Source organism: Pseudorasbora parva, chromosome 15, assembly GCF_024679245.1.
Source record: "Pseudorasbora parva isolate DD20220531a chromosome 15, ASM2467924v1, whole genome shotgun sequence".
Lineage (NCBI taxonomy): Eukaryota > Metazoa > Chordata > Actinopteri > Cypriniformes > Gobionidae > Pseudorasbora > Pseudorasbora parva.
In genome coordinates this window covers 430,025-453,687 of record NC_090186.1, presented here as the reverse complement: position 1 = coordinate 453,687, position 23,663 = coordinate 430,025, and the positions used below count along the sequence as shown (strand labels likewise).

Sequence of the window (23,663 nt, the reverse complement as noted above, 5' to 3'; positions counted from 1 at the left end):
GGAGCCAGCCGACGGAGAGTTGACCGAAGGTGCAGCCGACGGAGAGTTGACCAGAGGTGGATGGCTTTGGCAGTGGAGGAGGGAGATGGAGGCTGGGTGGAACCGTCTGTGAGAAAGGAGACTTGAAGTTGGAAGATGTGAACTGAACTTATCCAGCACTGATTTGGAACTGGAACTGCAGTGGTTTAGATGACTTGGGACTGAGGAGCACCAATGTGGTTTAATTCATCCCCTGGAACCACTAATGCCCTCCGTGATGGACGCTGTTGCCAGCTCCTACACACTCCACTCGAGCTCAGGCTCCATCCTGTCATCTTAAACATCTTATTTTGAGGTATTGTTCTGTCAGGGGTTGCATGAAGCCCGTTAGATACAAAGATGATGAAATAGTCTTTTAATAAGCACAAAAAGCGATAGTTTACTCATACCAACACGAGGTTAACTTCAGACCATGAACTTTAGTTTCTAAATCCACAGGAGGATGGCAATCAATGGAACGGGGGACAGGAGAGAGATACTGCAGAACCAGGACACCGGTGAAACGGAGACAATGAAAGCGTCTGAAAAAAAATCAAAAATCCTTGAGAGTTTGACCTCATGGCAGAGTCATGTTTTCTTTTTCAGTGTTTTCCTTTCAGCCGCCTATAAAACATATATATTTTAACAAGTGCTTAAATTACGCTTCTCTCGTATTATTCCACATGAAAATCTGTCTGGAGGAGCTCCAAGAAATGCTTCAATAAACGCAAATGGAAAACGTTGGAGTAATTTCCCACTCTGCCAGCGGAATGGCTGCATCTCCTCTTCTGCAGGTGCTATGAGAAATGCAAAACACTCATTTCAAAGGCATATTAATATAAATATACAGGACTCAGTAGTGTTTTCATTACCCACCATTCACGCAGTTTGCAGTAGGAGTGAGGGTTTTCCATTTTACATGTTCCAATTGGAAATCCATTAGTATTTTTTGTCCAAAGCAAGCTCTTGATGTGTCCTGAATCCACAGCTGCTTATTGGAGGCAGATGTCAAAGCACAAACTTCCTGGAGCTGGAAATAGCCCACAGCTGAAAGCCTACTGGTTATTAACCCGAGGGAACTATCAGCGCTGAAGGGTTTCTCAGTTTATAGTCAGAGAAAGGCTGTGTTTTGGGTAAAACCAAACCAGCTACAAATGTTGGAGTCGTACATCTGCAAACAAAGCAAATATCGTATCTGTGGTTGTAGATTTTAGAACCAAACGGAAAAAAAAGAGTGTTTGTTAAGGGATAATGTCCACCCAGCCGGTTGTTATCTCAGAATAAACCCCTCCGGAGTGATCAGGACCCCGAGGCGAAGCGGAGCGTCACTCTGAAGGGGTTTATTCTGAGATAACAACCGGCTGGGTGGACATTATCCCGCTTATTACACGGCTACTAGTCTCAAATAAATTACACACTAAATATTGTCTTGAGACGCAAAGCTTCCGCGAAGAAAAACAGTTCCGTACTGCTTTAAGCCTTTATCTATCGCTGCTAAATGTTGAGAATGAATGCTGAAAGGGTTAGTTCAGCCAAAGATGAACCCAAGCCTATGATTTACTCACCCTCAGGTCATTATAGGTGTTTATGACATTCTTCTGTCAGACAAATACAATCAGAGTTATATTTAAAAAGTCCAGGCTAACGTTAATCCCAGCAGTAGTTGGAGCTGTTTCTGAAGTCCATTAAATGCAGCTGTCCGTCAAATAACGTGCTCCACACGACTCCGATGGGTTAATAGAGCCTTCTGATTCCAATCGATGCGTTTGTGTCAGAAAAATATCCATATTTAAAACGTTATAAAGGAAACCTGCCTTGAAGTCTTCCATTGTAACCCACGGCTGTTTAAGCCACAAGATGGCGCCAGCGTTAAGCACAGAAGTAGAACCGGTCACGATAACTCGCAGTACCCGGATGAGCGGTGTGTGTTATCTGGAAATAACACACCGCTGGAATGCGCGATTGACCAATCAGAATCAAGTATTTCACAGAGCCGTGTAATAAAATGTTATAAACTAGGGCTTTCAAAATTAAAACTTTAATAACAAGTTAACACAACTTCATTTTAACGGCACTCATTTTATTAACGCAGCGTGCATTTCAGTTTGATCCGTGGCGTAGCCGTAGTTGGAGAAATTCAGATCAGCCATAGACGTAAAGGATGCAGCAGCAGACATTAATGGGGAAAGAGTTAACATTACTATTCTGAAACGAGTGCAGTTATGGCCGACATGAGCTACATTCTCTCTGCTGAACGTTTATTAGCCTCCAGGTCAGGTTTCCACACTGAAGCTCCCTCTCGCTCATATCTGAGGTACATCATGAACACTTCAGCACTTACAGCTCATGCCTTTCATTGAACTAAAACCAACACGGGCTACTTTTCTGAACAAGTGTAACGGCACAGTTACCTGCAGCCGGTCTCAGAGCACCGTAACCATAGACTGCATCGCGTTGGGTCCGGATGAAAACAATATAAGGATCGCTCACTTAACTAGAGTTAATGAAACACAGAGGCGATGACATTAAACAGATCACACACATTCCCCATGAAACACTCACAAGAGTGAGGCACACACTACAGTCCGTCCACAGCGTTACGAAGTCAAACTAAATAACTGTGAGCAACAGAAACACAGAATATAATCTGCACACATGGGAGTGCTCGAGGCGCGCACACACACACACACACACACACACACACACGCACACACACACACACACACACACACACAGTTCAGCAGATAGTGTTGCCCCTTTAAGAGCTGTGCGCTATATTCCTACTCGTATATTACTAATGTGTCTTATGAACCTGTTCTGAACTAAACTGGCAGAGTGAAGACTCCCTTTATTAATATTCTTAAATGATTATTCTGGAGTGTTAAAGCTTAGGCTTCAGAGACATGAACAAGTCCTTTAATAAACATCTGTGACCTTTGACACATGTCTAGTCTTCATGCTGTATTATTGATTATTAATTGAATGAGTATGGTTTCACTGATAATAAATGTACTTTTGCAGGTAAAGCATGCATCACATATCCACACCCATGTTGATGAGAGGATTAAAAACTCGAAACATTGATTTAAGAACTGATGAAAATGTAATTGTGAGTTCACTCATGACAATCGTGCGATTAATCGTGATCTAAATATATGAATCGATTGACAGCCCAGGTATATCCGTGTGGAACAGGAGGGGTCACACGTGGAGTTAAACTTCTGATGATTTTCAACATGGCCGAACTCAAATGTTGCCCTGCTGAGTCTTCACGTTCTTCTTCTTCTTCCCGCGGCTGACAGGTAGCGCTGTGCAGCTTTATTGGACGGATTGTGGCTGTGAAAGCATTGGCTGAATGCTGATGTCCTCTGAGATTGATCGGCTCGACCTGAGCGGCGCAGTGGGAATGTGTGTGTGTGTGTGTGTGTGTGTGTGTGTGAGTCAGCCTTCTGGGTGCTATTCAGATAAAGACCTGCAAAATAAAGAAGAGAGCGGCCATCTGGACATCATGGACAATATCCCTCCATCTGAAGTTATGTGGAGCGGTGGGTGGAGGTGAGAGATGGAGAGAGAGTGTGTGTGTGTGTGTGTGTGTGTGTGTGTGTGTGTGTGTGTGTGTGTGTGTGTGTGTGTGTGTGTGTGTGTGTGTGTGTGTGTGTGTGTGTGTGTGTGTGTGTGTGTGTGTGTTGGCTTGAGAGGAAAGCCGAAGCAAATCCCTGTGCATATCCAGACCTGATGTGGCTCGTGATTGTGAGGTGTGTGTGTGACATCTCAAGCAGGTATGGAGTTTAACACACCTTCACTGAGTCTCGAGTGTGAAGTTTGACCCTTTCTCCTCCAGAACTGCCTTAATTCTCCGTGGCATTGATCAACAAGCTGCTGAAAGCATTCTTTAGAAATGTCAGCCCATATTGATAGGAGAGCATCTTGCAGTTGATGGAGATTTGTGGGATGCACATCCAGGGCACGAAGCTCCCGTTCCACCACATCCCAAAGATGCTCTATTGGGTTGAGATCTGGGGACTGTGGCGGCCATTTTAGTTCAGTCAACTCATTGGCATGTTCAAGAAACCAATCTGAAATGATTGGAGCTTTGTGACATGGTGCATTATCCTGCTGGAAGTAGCCATCAGAGGATGGGCACATGGTGGTCATAAAGGGATGGACATGGTCAGAAACAATGCTCAGGTCGGCCGTGGCATTTAAACGATGCCCAATTGGCACTAAGGGCCCTAAAGTGTGCCAAGAAAACATCCCCCACACCATTACACCACCACCACCAGCCTGCACAGTGGGAACAAGGCATGATGGATCCATGTTCTCATTCTGTTTACGCCAAATTCTGACTCTACCATCTGAATGTCTCAACAGAAATCGAGACTCATCAGACCAGGCAACATTTCTCCAGTCTTCAACTGTCCAATTTTGGTGAGCTTGTGCAAATTGTCGCCTCTTTTTCCTATTTGTAGTGGAGATGAGTGGTCCCCGGTGGGGTCTTCTGCTGGTGTAGCCCATCCGCCTCAAGGTTGTGTGTGTTGTGGCTTCACAAATGCTTTGCTGCACACCTCGGTTGTAACGAGTGGTTATTTCAGTCAAAGTTGCTCTTCTATCAGCTTGAATCAGTCGGCCCATTCTCCTCTGACCTCGAGCATCAACAAGGCATTTTCTCCCACAGGACTGCTGCAGACTGGATGCTCTTCCCTTTTCACACCATTCTTTGTAAACCCTAGAAATGGTTGTGTGTGTAAATCCCAGTACCTGAGCAGATTGTGAAATACTCAGACCGGCCCGTCTGGCACCAACAACCATGCCACGCTCAAAACAGCTTAAATCACCTTTCTTTCCCATTCTGACATTCAGTGTGGAGTTCAGGAGATTGTCTTGACCAGGACCACACCCCTAATGCACTGAAGAACTGCCATGTGATTGGCTGATTGAATTGAACAGGTGTTCCTAATAATCCTACAGGAGTGTGTGTGTGTGTGTGTGTGTGTGTGTGTGTGTGTGTGTGTGTGTGTGTGTGTGTGTGTGTGTGTGTGTGTGTGTGTGTGTGTGTGTGTGTGTGTGTGTGTGTGAGAGAGAGAGACTGAAGCTCTAGCTGTAGAGTCTCGCTGTTTTCCCCCCAGAGTCGCACAGCGCAAATGTGACATGACAGCAGCTCTGCCAGCACGCCTGTGTGTGTGTGTGTGTGTGTGTGTGTGTGTTTACATACGCCCTCATTAGTCACACACAGGCTGAGTGTCATGTTAGGGATCAGACATGTCGTTTGAATGCTTTGGCAGAATGTGCTCTAGTCGTGCCAATAAAGCGATCAGAACTTAATTTAACGGAGTTCAGCTTTACAAAATATTCAATGTATGAGTGTGTGTGTCTGATGTCGATGCGAGTGTGTGTGTATCTGATGTCGATGCGAGTGTGTGTGTGTCTGATGTCGATGCGAGTGTGTGTGTATCTGATGTCGATGCGAGTGTGTGTGTATCTGATGTCGATGCGAGTGTGTGTGTATCTGATGTCGATATGAGTGTGTGTGTATCTGATGTCGATGCGAGTGTGTGTGTATCTGATGTCGATATGTGTGTGTGTGTCTGATGTCGATATGTGTGTGTGTGTCTGATGTCGATATGAGTGTGTGTGTATCTGATGTCGATATGAGTGTGTGTGTATCTGATGTCGATATGAGTGTGTGTGTATCTGATGTCGATATGAGTGTGTGTGTATCTGATGTCGATATGAGTGTGTGTGTATCTGATGTCGATATGAGTGTGTGTGTATCTGATGTCGATATGAGTGTGTGTGTATCTGATGTCGATATGAGTGTGTGTGTATCTGATGTCGATATGAGTGTGTGTGTATCTGATGTCGATATGAGTGTGTGTGTATATGATGTCGATATGAGTGTGTGTGTATCTGATGTCGATGCGAGTGTGTGTGTATCTGATGTCGATGCGAGTGTGTGTGTATCTGATGTCGATGCGAGTGTGTGTGTATCTGATGTCGATGCGAGTGTGTGTGTATCTGATGTCGATGCGAGTGTGTGTGTCTGATGTCGATATGAGTGTGTGTGTCTGATGTCGATATGAGTGTGTGTGTCTGATGTCGATATGAGTGTGTGTGTCTGATGTCGATATGAGTGTGTGTGTCTGATGTCGATATGAGTGTGTGTGTCTGATGTCGATATGAGTGTGTGTGTCTGATGTCGATATGAGTGTGTGTGTCTGATGTCGATACGAGTGTGTGTGTCTGATGTCGATACGAGTGTGTGTGTGTCTGATGTCGATACGAGTGTGTGTGTGTGTCTGATGTCGATACGAGTGTGTGTGTGTCTGATGTCGATACGAGTGTGTGTGTGTCTGATGTCGATACGAGTGTGTGTATCTGATGTCGATACGAGTGTGTGTATCTGATGTCGATACGAGTGTGTGTATCTGATGTCGATACGAGTGTGTGTATCTGATGTCTGTGTGTATCTGATGTCGATATGAGTGTGTGTGTCTGATGTCGATACGAGTGTGTGTGTATCTGATGTCGATACGAGTGTGTGTATCTGATGTCGATACGAGTGTGTGTATCTGATGTCGATACGAGTGTGTGTATCTGATGTCGATACGAGTGTATGTATCTGATGTCGATATGAGTGTGTGTGTCTGATGTCGATACGAGTGTGTGTGTATCTGATGTCGATACGAGTGTGTGTATCTGATGTCGATACGAGTGTGTGTATCTGATGTCGATACGAGTGTGTGTATCTGATGTCTGTGTGTATCTGATATCGATACGAGTGTGTGTGTCTGATGTCGATATGAGTGTGTGTGTCTGATGTCGATACGAGTGTGTGTGTATCTGATGTCGATACGAGTGTGTGTATCTGATGTCGATACGAGTGTGTGTATCTGATGTCGATATGAGTGTGTGTGTCTGATGTCGATACGAGTGTGTGTGTATCTGATGTCGATACGAGTGTGTGTATCTGATGTCGATACGAGTGTGTGTATCTGATGTCGATACGAGTGTGTGTATCTGATGTCGATACGAGTGTATGTATCTGATGTCGATATGAGTGTGTGTGTCTGATGTCGATACGAGTGTGTGTGTATCTGATGTCGATACGAGTGTGTGTATCTGATGTCGATACGAGTGTGTGTATCTGATGTCGATACGAGTGTGTGTATCTGATGTCTGTGTGTATCTGATATCGATACGAGTGTGTGTATCTGATGTCGATATGAGTGTGTGTGTCTGATGTCGATACGAGTGTGTGTGTATCTGATGTCGATACGAGTGTGTGTATCTGATGTCGATACGAGTGTGTGTATCTGATGTCGATACGAGTGTGTGTATCTGATGCTGATACGAGTGTGTGTATCTAATGTCGATACGAGTGTGTGTATCTGATGTCTGTGTGTATCTGATGTCGATACGAGTGTGTGTATCTGATGTCTGTGTGTATCTGATGTCTGTGTGTATCTGATGTCTGTGTGTATCTGATGTCTGTGTGTATCTGATGTCGATACGAGTGTGTGTATCTGATGTCGATACGAGTGTGTGTATCTGATGTCGATACGAGTGTGTGTATCTGATGTCTGTGTGTATCTGATATCGATACAAGTGTGTGTATCTGATGTCGATACGAGTGTGTGTATCTGATGTCGATACGAGTGTGTGTATCTGATGTCTGTGTGTATCTGATATCGATATGAGTGTGTGTATCTGATGTCGATACGAGTGTGTGTATCTGATGTCGATACGAGTGTGTGTATCTGATGTCGATATGAGTGTGTGTGTCTGATGTCGATACGAGTGTGTGTGTATCTGATATCGATACGAGTGTGTGTATCTGATGTCGATACGAGTGTGTGTATCTGATGTCGATACGAGTGTGTGTATCTGATATCGATACGAGTGTGTGTATCTGATGTCGATACGAGTGTGTGTATCTGATGTCTGTGTGTATCTGATATCGATATGAGTGTGTGTATCTGATGTCGATACGAGTGTGTGTATCTGATGTCGATACGAGTGTGTGTATCTGATGTCTGTGTGTATCTGATATCGATATGAGTGTGTGTATCTGATGTCGATACGAGTGTGTGTATCTGATGTCGATACGAGTGTGTGTATCTGATGTCTGTGTGTATCTGATATCGATACGAGTGTGTGTATCTGATGTCGATACGAGTGTGTGTATCTGATGTCGATACGAGTGTGTGTATCTGATATCGATACGAGTGTGTGTATCTGATGTCGATACGAGTGTGTGTGTCTGATGTCGATACGAGTGTGTGTATCTGATGTCGATACGAGTGTGTGTATCTGATGTCGATACGAGTGTGTGTATCTGATGTCTGTGTGTATCTGATGTCGATATGAGTGTGTGTGTCTGATGTCGATACGAGTGTGTGTGTATCTGATGTCGATATGAGTGTGTGTATCTGATGTCGATACGAGTGTGTGTATCTGATGTCGATACGAGTGTGTGTATCTGATGTCGATACGAGTGTATGTATCTGATGTCGATATGAGTGTGTGTGTATCTGATGTCGATACGAGTGTGTGTGTATCTGATGTCGATACGAGTGTGTGTATCTGATGTCGATACGAGTGTGTGTATCTGATGTCGATACGAGTGTGTGTATCTGATGTCTGTGTGTATCTGATATCGATACGAGTGTGTGTCTGATGTCGATATGAGTGTGTGTGTCTGATGTCGATACGAGTGTGTGTGTATCTGATGTCGATACGAGTGTGTGTATCTGATGTCGATACGAGTGTGTGTATCTGATGTCGATACGAGTGTGTGTATCTGATGTCGATACGAGTGTGTGTATCTGATGTCGATACGAGTGTGTGTATCTGATGTCGATACGAGTGTGTGTATCTGATGTCGATACGAGTGTGTGTATCTGATGTCTGTGTGTATCTGATATCGATACAAGTGTGTGTATCTGATGTCGATACGAGTGTGTGTATCTGATGTCGATACGAGTGTATGTATCTGATGTCGATATGAGTGTGTGTGTCTGATGTCGATACGAGTGTGTGTGTATCTGATGTCGATACGAGTGTGTGTATCTGATGTCGATACGAGTGTGTGTATCTGATGTCGATACGAGTGTGTGTATCTGATGTCTGTGTGTATCTGATATCGATACGAGTGTGTGTCTGATGTCGATACGAGTGTGTGTGTATCTGATGTCGATACGAGTGTGTGTGTATCTGATGTCGATACGAGTGTGTGTATCTGATGTCGATACGAGTGTGTGTATCTGATGTCGATACGAGTGTGTGTATCTGATGTCGATACGAGTGTGTGTATCTGATGTCGATACGAGTGTGTGTATCTGATGTCGATACGAGTGTGTGTATCTGATGTCTGTGTGTATCTGATATCGATACAAGTGTGTGTATCTGATGTCGATACGAGTGTGTGTATCTGATGTCTGTGTGTATCTGATATCGATATGAGTGTGTGTATCTGATGTCGATACGAGTGTGTGTATCTGATGTCGATACGAGTGTGTGTATCTGATGTCTGTGTGTATCTGATATCGATACGAGTGTGTGTATCTGATGTCGATACGAGTGTGTGTATCTGATGTCGATACGAGTGTGTGTATCTGATGTCGATATGAGTGTGTGTATCTGATGTCGATATGAGAGTGTGTGTTTGTTGTATGACTGTTTGTCTCTTGTTGAACCCATAGACCTACACTGAGAGGACCCTGACACTATAGTGTGTGTGTGTGTGTGTGTGTGTGTGTGTGTGTGTGTGTGTGTGTGTGTGTGTGTGTGTGTGTGTATGGCTATATGAAAGCTGATTCTTCACAGGCTCCTCATCTTCAGTGTAGACTTTAGATTGACACTCATCCGCTCTTATGATATCACAGATATAAAAAGCAGTTCTAGAGTCTCCCGAGGTGTCGTCCTTAAAGATGTGTGTGTGTGTGAGTGAGTGTGATTAACAGTGTGTGTGTGTGAGAGTGTGATTGACAGTGTGTGTGGGCTGCTGTTGATTTAATGATGGATTAACAGCATATTCAGAGATCGGTCCTGCCCTCATACACTACAGCATAGAAAATTACAGCTATACACACAGCCGCCTTTCTACAGGTTTATAATGTGACGAGTGTTTATGCTTATATATATATATAGACCTGAGGTGGCACAGGGAGTTTGATAAAACTCTCTCAAATACATAATTATAGCAAAACACTGTAGAGAGAAGAGTGATCAGGTGTTGAACCTCATGAATAATTACTCCAGTAAGAATGAGCATTAAGAGCCGTAACACACACTGCTAAAGCTTAGCCATCCGCTTGCCTGAGCCAGCACGTATGTTGTGTTGCCATGGTTAATGGTCATTATTCAGGAAATATTTTAATGCTGAATGCCACGAATGACCATGCAGTTATTATTTTATGCAGTTTAAATGATGCTGTTGCAGATTCTTTACATGCACAAACATACACACGGGATTGCCAGAAGTATTGACATTTCCTCACTACTAAATATTCCACGCTCAACTGTTAGTGGGATTAGAACAAAGAGGAAGCCATTGGGAACAACAGCAACTCAGCCACGAAGTGTTAAATCCCAGAGCGGGGTCAGCACATGCTGAGGGTCACAGTGCGCAGAAGTCTCCAACTTTCTGTAGAGTCAACAGCTCCAGACCTCCAGACTTCTGTGGCCTTCAGATGAGCTCAAGAACAGCGGAGAGAGCTTCATGGAATGGGTTTCCATGGCCGAGCAGCTCATCCAAGCCTTACATCACCAAGAGCAATGCAAAGCGTGGGATGCAGTGGAGTAAAGCAGCCACCCCTGGACTCTAGAGCAGTGAGACGTGTTCTCTGAGCGACCAATCACGCTTCAGTCTGACAATCCCATGGACGAGTCTGGGTTTGGCCGTCGCCAGGAGAACGGGACTTGCCTGACTGCACTGTGCCAAGTGTAAAGTTTGGTGGAGGGAGGGGGGGTTATGGGGTGGGGTTGTTTTTTCAGGGCTTGACCTCTTAGTTCCAGTCAAAGGAACTCTTAATGCTTCACCAAGACATTTTGGACAATTTCATACTCCAGTCTTTGTGGGATCAGTTTGTGGACGGCCCCTTCCTGTCCCAGCATGACTGCGCTCCAGTGCACAATGAGCTTCTAGAAGAATGGGCAATAATCCCCATAAACACACTCCTAAACCTTGAGGAAAGCCTTCCCAGAAGAGCTGGAGCTGTTAGAGAGGGTGGGCCGACTCCATATTAAACCCTACGGATTAACAATGGGAAGATCATGTGTGTAGAGGCTGCACAACACTTTTGGTGATACAGTGTATAAAACACACTAAAGAAAGGGTTTAAAAGGCCTGCTAAGTCTACTTTGATAAACTTTAGAGGACTGGAAAACCACTTACATCTAGAAGTACATCAGCTTTACACATAATTAAAGTGTAAAGTTTGGTGGAGGGGGGGGGTTATTACACTGTACCTCAGCTATACACAGAATGAAAGTAAGTATAAAGTTTGGTGGAAGGGGGGTTATTAGACTACCTCAGCTATACACAGAATGAAAGTAAGTATAAAGTTTGGTGGAGGGGGGGTTGTGGGTTTTTTTAGACTGTACCTCAGCTATACACAGGATTAAAGTAAATGTAAAGTTTGGTGGAGGGGGGGTTATGGGGTATTTTTACACTGTTCCTCAGCTATACACAGCATGAAAGTGTAAAGTTTGGTGGAGGGGGGATTATGGGTGGGATTATTACACTGTACCTCAGCTATACACAGAATGAGACGCATTAGCAGGACGTGATGAACACAGATAACAATGCGGCAGTATCTCAGTGCAGAACACACAGATGGAGCAGGTTTGTTGAACAATAATGAAGCATCTGCGAATCTAAACATGTTCTTATAATTACACTTGTCATTATGATGCCTTTAAGCCGCAGATTTGGCCGTTTTTTCTCTCACACTGGTAATTGCATTGGCCCTTTTCTGTTTTAAACTGCTCCCGGGGCTTTTGACAGCTGAGATTATTCTGCATTCAATCTAAATCAAAGCGCTTCCTTAAGAGCACAGCAGGCTTAATTAAAGCACACAGAACAGAGGAATATAAATAATGGCGCTTTTGTGAGGTGCGATATTTGCAACAATGAATATTAATTATGCATAAACCTTAGTTTTTAATAAGTCCGAGACGCATTGATAGCTTTCAATGACGAGAGAGAGTGATAATTCTCAGTTTATTATTCAGCTGTTCCATTTCTGACAAGCCGAGCAGATTTATGCCACATTTCTGAGCTACATCTCCAGCTTGTCCTATTGACTGTCTCAGACATGGGTCAATACATTACCACATTAGAAGAGAAGAAAACTAATATTAATACATCCCTCAGGCTTTAGTGTCTATTTGATCATGTTATTAACTATAGATATTAAATCAGGCAATTCCACAGCCGGCTGTAATGAGTGTCAGGACCCCAGTCCGCCGCGGTCCTGCCACTGGAGCTCACGGGGAGGGGATCGGTCTCAGAGCCGGGTCGATGTTTCCGTCACACCCCAGCAATGTTCAAAAAACTGAAAGAAGTGACAAAGATAGCGAGCTCGGATATTTCCTCAAACTTCATCATAATGAGTTTATCCTCAAACAGGTGAAATGATCAGCCAATGGGTGAGGAGAATAATCTGATTTCTGTTCGGGACGAAAACAAGACACAAGATTATAATCAGAAATCAGATTATTCTCCTCACCCATTGGCAGATCATTTCACCTGTTTGAGGATAAACTCACTTCAGTTAGATTTGATTTTCAACTAAACAAGAAAACATATCTCCTGTCGTTTGCTGATCTAGTGAACGCATCTTGAGTTAGGAACTGTTAGATATTTGGACTGGAAACGAGACGACATGTTTGTTTCGTTTGGAAGCGCGCGGTGTCGTTGATCATTATGCACATAATGAGTGCGTTTACAGTAATTAATGTGCCGTATCAGCGCGCGCGCGCACACACACACACACACACAGATAATCATCAGCATCATGACGTGTTGCCCGTCTCCATGGTTCCCAGCTGATGGGATGTGAGGAGCCTCTGCGGTTCACATCGCGCTCACGGCGTCGCGCGCGGACAGGTGATGAGGAAGAGGATGAGGATGAGGATGGCATCTGCACAGGTGTGTGCGCGAGACTCGTAGACGCGCACCTGACACACACGGACGCGCGCACGGATGATGGATATGTGATCGTCTTTAGAGGAGCGCGCGGACTCGACATGCAGGTGAGGGAACTTCTGCTGTTCTCCCGATGCGATGAGACTGGGATAGACCCGAGGAGGCGCGAGCTGTGATTATAAAGTGTGTGTGCGGAGACTTTCCTCAGACATTCGCGTGTTAGGCACGGAGAGTTCATGCGCGCGCTTGGGGAGAGTTTGAGTGACCTCTGATCTGCGGTTGTCATGACACTCATCACCATCTGACGATTAAAGGCGCGAAAAGAGGAATAAGCGCGCTCAGTGCTGTTCTGACGGAGCGTCGCGTCGCGTCGTGTTCTGGCTGTTAAGGCGCAGTATGTAAGCTTTTAGGATTAACCCTTAAACGCACACCTCTGGTCATTAGCGACCCGAGACCTCATCCACTACCCTCCTCCTCTTCCTCTTCCTCCTCCTCCTCTTCCTCCTCCTCCCTCTCCTCTTCCTCCTCCTCCCTCTCCTCTTCTTCAACTTCTTCATCCTCTTCCTCCTCCCCCTCCTCTTCCTCCTCTTCCTCCTCCTTCTCCTCCTCCTCTTCCTTCTCCTCCTCCTCCTCCTCCTCTTCCTCTTCCTCATCTTCCTCCTCCTCTTCCTCCTCTTCCTTCTCCTCCTCCTCCTCTTCCTCCTCCTCTTCCTCTTCTCCTCTTCCTCCTCTTCCTCCTCCTCCTCCTCCTCCTCTTCTTCCTCTTCCTCCTCCCCCTCCTCTTCTTCCTCTTCTTCCTCTTCCTCCTCTTCCTCCTCCTCCTCCTCCTCCTCCTGTTCCTCTTCTCCTCTTCCTCCTCTTCCTCCTCCTCCTCCTCCTCCTCTTCTTCCTCTTCCTCCTCCCCCTCCTCTTCTTCCTCTTCCTCCTCCTCCTCTTCCTCCTCCTCTTCCTCTTCTCCTCTTCCTCCTCTTCCTCCTCCTCCTCCTCCTCCTCCTCTTCTTCCTCTTCCTCCTCCCCCTCCTCTTCTTCCTCTTCCTCCTCCTCCTCTTCCTCCTCTTCCTCCTCCTCCTCTTCATCAACCTTCTTAGTATTCCTCAATCAACTCATTTTAAACATTATAACAGGAAAAGCATAACAGAATTATAATTAAATGCCTGTTTTTTCCTCTAGTTTTTGTCTAAATTGTATAGGGTCGCTAGCGACCCGAGGTGTGTAAGAGTACGTATATATATATTTGCACAATGATAAGGTAATCTATAATGATGAACCAGGTGTGATCCACCTTTCCTCCACCAGGTGGCGCTGTCTGATAGGCAGTGATGGAGTGATGTTTTACCGCAGGCACATTCATCAGGATATTAAAGCTCCCCTGTGTGATATTCCTCATCTAGCGGTGTAAAGGTTTATGACCATCCAGTGAATATTAGTTTCTGTTCATCTCAGTTCTGATTTCGTTTTAACTCCTAACTCCCCAAATAATCACGATGCTCACGTTTACAAGCCAGCGTCATTATAGTAGTCTATTGGTTAGCGTTTTCCAGAATCTATATGATACTTCAGTTCAGTGTTTGAGTGGTCGGTAATCACCGTAACAAGCAGGACAGCATCGGTCGGGCACGCCTCCTTCAGCTCACGCCGACGAGCAAACGCTGGTCACATGCTGATCCTCGTCCGGCCTTTAATCACAGCACTCTCTCCTTTCCTCTTATTGCTTTCCTCCAACAAAACCTTTTCTTTCTTATTTGTCTGTGCTGCTTCGGGCATGACTATTTTATCCGACGAACACAGTTGGGCTCGCACGTCTGAATGTAAGGAAGTGTGTGTGTTGGTGGAAGTGACGTATATGCCGTAAAGCAGTCGAATGTTGTAGTTCTTTTTGTTCTCGGGTTACGACCCGAAACCCGAAGTTTAAAAGTACGATTAAAAACGATACAGACCCCATCAGGCTATGGCAGACGTGTCATTCAGCCTATTGTAAGTCGATGTATCATCACAAGAGTCTTGAAAATATATTATGAAGGTTGAAAAGTTACCTAGTGCTGCTTTAAGATCATTCTCCATATTCAGTAAGTGTCCGGCCGTCAGTATATCATAAATGTATTATTAGTAGTAATGTGCATTACTGAGGACTTCATCATAGATGTTTGGACTCGAAACAAGACAGAAATACTGAGTAAGAAGAGCGTTTTTTTGCAGAGTGCCTTACATAAGAAATTGTAAGATGTGTAAGAATGAATAAAAACAAGGATAGTTAAGATAGCTGTAAAGAGAATTTAAAAAATAGAAATAAAATGGTGATGAATAGATAACCGATGCATTAGAGTAACTTTAGAGAGTAAAGGGTTTAGAGTAACTTTAGAGAGTAAAGGGTTTAGAGTAACTTTAGAGAGTAAAGGGTTTAGAGTAACTTTAGAGAGTAAAGGGTTTGGAGTAACTTTAGAGAGTAAAGGGTTTAGAGTAACTTTAGAGAGTAAAGGGTTTAGAGTAACTTTAGAGAGTAAAGGGTTTAGAGTAACTTTAGAGAGTAAAGGGTTTAGAGTACCTTACCCAACAGAACGAAGCTCTGACACAGAAAGGGTTCCTCAGGACGAACGCCTGTAATAGACAAGTAAAGACGATATTAAACACTCCTGGGTCACTTTAACACAGTCCTTAGACACAGTGAAGAGCCCAGCTGACACACACACACACGCACGCACGCACGCACGCGCACGCACACACACACTCACACTCACACTCACACTCACACTCACACTCACACACACACACTCACACACACTCGGCTCAGGGTTTATTCTGTGGATTCGGCTGACATAATAATGTAGCAATCGATAAACTGTCCTGTTCCTGTCGCTTTAACACTCTACACACCGATCAGGAATAACATAATCATTACTAATACTTAGGCTTGGGCGGTAATACGGTAAAATGGTATACCGCGGGATCTAAAAATAGCAACGGTATCAGTTTCAATACCGTCAAACCGTCAAAAAAAACAAAAAACAGATCAACTTACATATTGCTGATCAACAATTAATTATTAAATATTTAATAAGTTGAACTAATTAAACTATTTACATATTAAATACTATTTATTTATTAAATGCCTAAATATGTGTATGCGTTGTTGTGACAGCGTGGATGAGAAAGAGAGAGAGAGAGAGAGGGGAAAAGACGGCGAGTCGGGCACTGAGTTATTATCGAAAAAGAACACAACTTCTGCAGTTTGGAAGTATTTTGGGTTTTGACGGTAAATACAGACGAGGCAATTTGCAAATTGTGCAACAAAAAGATGACCGCGAGAGATGGAAATACCTTGAACCTAAGGGCGCATATCCGAAACCACCATCCACTCACTGCTGCGTGGATGAAAAACCGAGCGCACCCTCGGACTATGCTGTAATATTGCCGAAGCCTTTTGTCACACAGCTGGCAATGTAAGCAATAAGCATGAACTCCACAAAAATCAAGTGGACATGGGACTCACAAAAAAAAAAGTCAATTGTCTGACAATTGTCTCATAACGGTAAGCATAAAACGTGCAGAGTTTCTCAGGGGCAGGGGCTCAAATGTAAAAAATAAAATAAAAATATAGGCCTATATATATATATAAGCCAAGCCAACAGTTTGTTGACGCTGTCTGAGCCTTACATCATAATGTTTTAATTATTCACGGTAATACCGTATACCGAGGTAAAATAGGGAGGAGGTTTGACGGTATCAAAATTTGGATACCGCCCAAGCCTACTAATACTGTGCTGACCCGTCTCTGATGGACTCCTCTAGACCCCTGAAGGTGTGCTGTGGGCACCAAGATGTTAGCAGCAGATCCTCTAAGTCCTGTAAGTGCAGACTTGTTTGTTCAGCTCATCCCACAGATGCTCGATTGGATTGAGATCTGGGGAATCTGGAGGCCGAGTCGACGCCTGAAACTGGTTGTTGTGCTCCTTAAACCATTCCAAAGAATGACGATCGCGAACAAAGCGGTGACGTCCTCAAGCGTGGAGAAACTCATGGCTATCGATCTCAGCTAATACAGATAATGATCCAGAATCATCCGGAGGCTGAAATAAACTGAACAGGAGAAGCAGCAGCAGCAGGACGTCCGTCTCTGTGGTATGGACTGTATTTAGTGGCCTCTCCACATTTGTGTGTGTTTACTCGCAGTTTATGAGGACATGATTCGGTTTATGGACTATTGTATGCGACTAGACCTTAGCAGTAGCAGAACGGTTTAGCACGTCAGACTAGTGTAACGTTATACAGAGAACAGCAATGGAGTCCGTTAGCGCATCTGACTGACGAAGCACGCGATCGTGTCGTTTACTGATGTTTACTCACGCGACGATAGCCGACAGCACAGACATCTGAAGCAGTTTAACTCACCGGCTGCTTCCAAAGCAGGACCGAACCTTTATCGCTGGGACCGCTCCGTCAGAAACACACTTCTTTGGTATGATTTGGTGAAGTCCTGACAGCAGTGACCGTGGAGATCCACTTTGCGACGCGACTGAAGCGATGTTGTGAAGCTTCCCGTCATTTCTGCGTTCAAATCGGTTCAAATGCAGCGCTGCCTTCCCAGAATGCTGTGCTGAAGCGCTGAAGTCTGGGCATTAGTGAAGCGTTAGTTAATGATATCAGTGCACTCTTCAGGTAAAGGGTTACCAAACAATCTCCTTCATTACATTAACTCAAAATGTTGAGTTCATTGAAATTAAAATTGATTTTAAGTTAAACCAGCAATATGCCTTACAGTGAAGTAAGAGTGTGTTCACGTCTCTAAATGTGTTCATTAACGGAGCGGGGTGAGGAGTTCTCCGAGTCTTCTCATCAGTCTGAACCCATGACACCGGACACACACACACACACACACACACACACACACACACACACATATGTCGTGTTTCCATGTTTTATGGGGACTTTCCATAGGCGTAATGCGTTTCATACTGTACAAACTGGACATCCTATCCCCCTACACTGCCCCTAAACCTACCCATCACACACACACACACACACACACACACACACACACACACACACACACACACACACACACACACACACACACACACACACACACACACACACACGTGGGAGATTTAGTGCGTCTGTGGTTTATAAAGCTTTATAAAGCAGATCTCTGTGTTTAACCCAGAGCTGAATAATGAATGTGAGTGTGTGAATGTGTGTGTGTGAATGTGTGTGTGAATGTGTGTGTGAATGTGTGTGTGGGCTCGCAGTGTCTGATTCATGATCTACTGTCCGTCTGCCGATCGTACGCAACACTTCCAGCAGTGACAAATGCCTTACATAGAGCCTTCAATAATCACTGCCCACAGCAGGTGTGTGTGTGTGTGTGTGTGTGTGTGTGTGTGTGTGTGTGTGTGTGTGTGTGTCTGAGTGTCTTCTGGTCAAAAGCGCCACAGAAATAATAAACCACATCATGAGATTTGATTTTAAACCCTGATTCCAGAGGAAGGCTGTAATGATGAGTGTGTGAATAAGAGCTCAAGTGCATAAAGAATAAACAGACTGACCAGTTTAATCATTCATCCACTTCCACAATGAAGGTTTAAACAAGGCATCAACCCGGAGTGTGTTTCTGTCTTACACCTGTGTGTGTGTGTGTGTGTGTGTGTGTGTGTGTGTGTGTGTGTGTGTGTGTATGTGTGTGTGTGTGTGTGTGTGTGTGTTACAGCTGTCAGGATGGTTTCTGTGGAAAACTGTTCATGCGTCACTCGCCCGTGTGTATCGTCATATCAGTAAACTGTGTGTGTGGTGTTAGTGAGTGTGTGTGTGTGTGTGTGTGTGTGTGTGTGTGTGTGTGTGTGTGTGTGTGTGTGTGTGTGTGTGGTGTTAGTGAGTGTGTGTGTGTGTAGGGATCAGGACTGACCCCTTACTGTGGAGGTTTTTTCCTAATGAAGTATTAAGTCTTTCTCCGCCATTGTCTGATTTGTCTGTTTTAGTGAAATATCTCCTGTCGTTTTGCTGATCTGGTAAACGCATCTTTAAGAATATTGAGATATTCAGTCTGGAAACGAGACGACATGCCTGAGAAGAGGAGTGTGTTTAGCGGTGTGTAGATATGATTGTGTCTCTGTCCCCGCCAAGTGGATGAATGAAGAAACTGTCACGAGGTCACGACCCCATGTAGCACGTCAGTAACACACACAGTTTCCAAAGCTCATTCCCACTGTCATCACACACACACACACACACACACCGCTCCGCTTGATGGCCAATGAGGATGAAGAGGCGGGTCAGGTTGAATGCGGCTCCACCAGCGAAGGTCTTAGAGAGGCTCTCTGCATTCATGCTCGGTTCTTTTATTTCGTTTATTTAACCAGACGTGGGTTTAATGAAGCGTTGAACAGCCATCACGCAAAAGAGCCACTCAATATTTCCCTGCACATGATCTTATCTCAAACAACATTCTCAAGGTTAAAGTTTTTTATTATCATAAATATCCTGATTCAGTTCGGCTCTGGCCACACGCCGCAGATGAGGAGTCCACTGAACACCGACAGCATCTCAGTGTGTGTAGAATAAATGTGTTCAAAGATTAGTGTGTGTGTGTGTGTGTGTGTGTGTGTGTGTGTGTGTGTGTGTGTGTGTGGGAAAGATCAGCTTGTTCAGCTTCCCAAATAACCCAGCATTGAGGGGACAGGGGATGCAGTTTGTGTTTCCGGAGTTCTGCAAGTGTGTGTGTGTGTGTGTGTGTGTGTGTGTGTGTGTGTGTGTGTGTGTGTGTGTGTGTGTGTGTGTGTGTGTGTGGGAAAGATCAGCTTGTTCAGCTTCCCAAATAACCCAGCATTGAGGGGACAGGGGATGCAGTTTGTGTTTCCGGAGTTCTGCAAGTGTGTGTGTGTGTGTGTGTGTGTGTGTGTGTGTGTGTGTGTGTGCGTGTGTGTGTGTGCGCGTGTGTGTGTGTGTGTGTGTGTGTGTGTGTGTGTGTGTGTGTGTGTGTGTGTGTGTGTGTGTGTGTGTGTGTGTGCGTGTGTGTATACGCGCGCCCATATAAGGAGTTCCGCCCTTTATGACGTCATACCGGCCCAAACCTCGGAGAAACTTTCTGAAACTGAATCCTGAAGGAGTGTGTTTGGCAGAAATACTCCGTCACACTGTCTCGTGTTTTGAAGCGTTGTCCGTGTTTATCAACTCTTGAACCGTCTCAATAAGGCAGAATGCAGGAGATGCGTTTCGTTTTAGACTGACACTGAATTGAACATATCAAAGACCTGTCTTGTATTTGCCGTGCGGTGCGGAGGCCACAGTTAATCCGTCAGCCTGTAATGAAGTGTGTTCTTGCTGTGATTCCTGGGATTGTGTCGAGTCTGGGCTCCATCCGTGTGACGACAGATGCTTTACAAACATCTCAACACTGCCTGTAATGAGCCGGCCTACGCAAACTCGGCTCGCACGCAGAGCACAGGTGATTGGGTATTGTGAAGCTCGAACCTCTTCTCCATGATTTCACAGTGACCTCTGACCTCTAGGGACCGGCCAGCCTGTCAATCAAACCTGGGAAATTACAGGGCTAGCGCTGTGTGATTGCTCATTCATGTCTTTATCATTAGTGTGATTGTACTGGGACGTGTGTGTGTGTGTGTGTGTGTGTGTGTGTGTGTGTGTGTGTGTGTGTGCGCGTGTGTGTGCGCGTGTGTGTGTGTGAGGAAGGGAACTGCAGCTCACCTGTGATGACCGGGTGAGTTTATTAACACTCTCTCCGTTTCTCACTCTTTAGTTCTGCTGGTGTTCTGCACCCAAACTGCCCGGGGCAGTATACGCTGTGTCATTCCTCCAACATTATCTTCATAACTTACCAAATAAAAAGTTTACCCCTCAGAAAAATGAGCTTTCCTCTCTTGTCAACATGAGCGCGGCGCGCGCTGTCACGTCATGTAAGGACACACACTTAAAAGTAATCGGTCAGGCCGTTTACATGGTGAAAAAAAATGAATAACGAGTGTGGAAGAGATTCAAGCTGTGCTGCTTTTGCTGGTTATGTATCGGTTTACTAAAGAGGTGATTAACAACGACAGAAAAGAGCACTAATATGCAGATTCAGCAGCATATTCAGAAAGCTTGTAGAGCTAGATTTAAAATGACAATGTATATTATTATCAGGTATTACGGACATTGCACGTGAGATGGCTGAGACGAACGCGCGCCATCAGACAGAGAGCAAGACTGATATTTACTGAACGTAGACCGAACCTCGCAAAAGACTTTTAAAAATGCCGGTTGAAATAATAGTCTGCGTGAGCTCAACCAATCAGCATGTCCATCGCCCAAGTCCCGCCCTCAAAAGTTCCTGAACTTCGAAAAAAAAGCTTTGCCTCGCGAGCAGGGCCGTTTGGAGGGGGAAATATTTACCCGGAACTTCATTTAGACCCTGGTTCCTGCGGTCTAAACACACAGAGTACCACCCACAGTTCCTGGTTCCTGGGTAAAGTTCCTGCGGTCTAAACGCGGCTTTAGAGCACAATTAGCACCGCACACCTGTAGCTAATAGTTAGGTGTGTAGGACGAAGGATACCCTGTTCCAGAAATCTCCATAATCAAGCAAAAGGAAATCCCACACACTCAATACTTGCACAAATCTGAAACTTTTTATTAGCAGCGTTCCTCATGACCTTCATCAGGAATATGTATATAATACTCAAAATCCAAGACATTTAAAAAGGTAACATGACCAGTCCTTGCAGAGAACCATTGATTAGTAAATAACAGTCTCATTAGCAAAATAAAGCTGTTTTAAGATTATTTTTCTCACCCCATTGGCAGATTATTTATCTTATTTTAAGCAAAAACTCTCTTCATTTTGAGTTATTTTCCCCAAAACAAGACAATAACTTTTCCTTGTCTAGTAAATGTTTCTTAATGTGATAATGTTTAGATGTTTGGACTGGAAACGAGACAGAAATACTGAGTGAGAAGAGCGTGTTTTGCAGTGTGAGGAGATGGCTCCCTCTGCTGGCTGTAGTCTTAAGCCTCTGGCCAAACATTCCTTCAAAGACGCAAATATCTTCAATTTGAATATTTCCAGAAACAAAATGCATAAATCTCTCGTCTCAGGGGGATATGATGGGGGAGCACGATCCTTTAAATATACTCCAGGGTTTCTCCTGATACTAAGCCATGTGCGAATCGCTGAAGTAACCCTTTAATGTAACCATTTTTAGATATTTGGACTTAAAACAAGACAAAAATACTAAGTAAGAGCATTTCTGCAGTGGTAAATCTGATTTAAAAAGCCATGCTAACTGATGACCTGTGTGTTTGACAGGCCGTCACGGATCCAGCTCAGGGGCTGTAGTCCTGGAGCGGAGCCGTTCTCCGGATTCGGGATGGAGATGGAGCGTTATCTGGGAGAAAGCGGCGGTGTTCTGGCCAACAGCACCAACTCCACCGGGGCACCAGGAGCGGCGGTCCAGGCGGAGGCCATGTCGGAGCGGGTCGTGGTGGTGGCTCTGCTAGCGCTGCTTACTGGGCTGACAGCCGTGGTGAATGGTGCCGTCATCGCCGCCATCTGCAACACCAAGAAGCTCCACCTCCCAGCAAACTACCTCATCTGCTCCCTGGCCGTCACGGACTTCCTGGTGTCGGTGCTGGTGATGCCGATCAGCATCCTGTACATCACCAGCGAGGCGTGGCTTCTGGGGCCGTTCGTGTGCGAGGCGTGGCTGAGCGTGGACATGACCTGCTGCACCTGCTCCATCTTACACCTGTGTGTGATCGCGCTGGACCGCTACTGGGCCATCACTAAAGCCATCGAGTACGCTCGCAAGCGGACCGCCCGCCGCGCCGCCGTCATGGTGGCCATCGTATGGGTCATCTCCATCTTCATCTCCATCCCGCCGCTTTTTTGGCGTCAGCGCGGGGATGGCAGCGGCCCACAGCAGTGCATCATCGAGCACGATCATGTTGGGTACACCATCTACTCCACTTTTGGAGCCTTCTACATCCCCATGACTCTGATCCTCATCCTGTACTCGCGCATCTATAGCGCCGCCAAAACGCTGTACCAGAAACGAGGCTCCTCGCGGCACCTCAGCAGCCGGAGCACTGATAGCCAGAACTCGGTCCACCATTGCCGGGTCACTCACGCCTTCTGCATCTCCGACGTCTCCACGTCGGACCCCACGGCGGAGCTGGAGCGGAGCCACGTCGCCACCCGCATGCCATCCATCGACCTGGAGGCGCAGGACATGGACGAGAGGAATCAGATCTGCACGTCTCGGGAGAGGAAGGCGGCGCGGATTTTAGGCTTGATTCTGGGAGCCTTCATCTTGTGCTGGTTGCCTTTCTTCCTGAAAGAGCTGCTGGTGGGCCTGATGCTTCTGAACCCCTCGCCTCAGGTGTCGGACGCCCTCACCTGGCTGGGCTACGTCAACTCGCTCATCAACCCGCTGCTCTACACCAGCTTCAACGAGGACTTCAAGCAGGCTTTCAGGAGACTCATCAGGCGTAAGGAGCACACATAGACTGC

At 45.4% G+C, this 23,663-nt stretch overlaps 1 protein-coding gene across 2 annotated transcripts; it reads left to right on the top strand.

The window, feature by feature from the left end:
- The first annotated feature begins 3,535 nt into the window (after positions 1 to 3,535).
- Positions 3,536 to 23,663, top strand: LOC137040868 (5-hydroxytryptamine receptor 1E). 2 transcript variants are annotated; one of them, XM_067416621.1, is made up of 2 exons: positions 3,536 to 3,573; positions 22,461 to 23,663. In XM_067416621.1, the coding sequence occupies exons 1-2, from the start codon at positions 3,554 to 3,556 to the stop codon at positions 23,656 to 23,658; spliced, it is 1,218 nt and encodes a 405-aa protein (XP_067272722.1). In that variant the 5' UTR covers positions 3,536 to 3,553; the 3' UTR covers positions 23,659 to 23,663. The 2 variants fall into 2 exon arrangements, with proteins under 2 accessions (XP_067272722.1, XP_067272723.1); XM_067416622.1 differs by lacking the exon at positions 3,536 to 3,573 and adding an exon at positions 13,110 to 13,275.

Excerpts from the sequence above, each read along its gene's own strand:
- LOC137040868 (XM_067416621.1), top strand. The coding sequence starts at position 3,554 with ATGTGGAGCGGTGGGTGGAG. Across the intron at positions 3,574-22,460 it reads ATGTGGAGCGGTGGGTGGAG|GCCGTCACGGATCCAGCTCA; the intron begins GTGAGAGATGGA and ends TGTGTTTGACAG.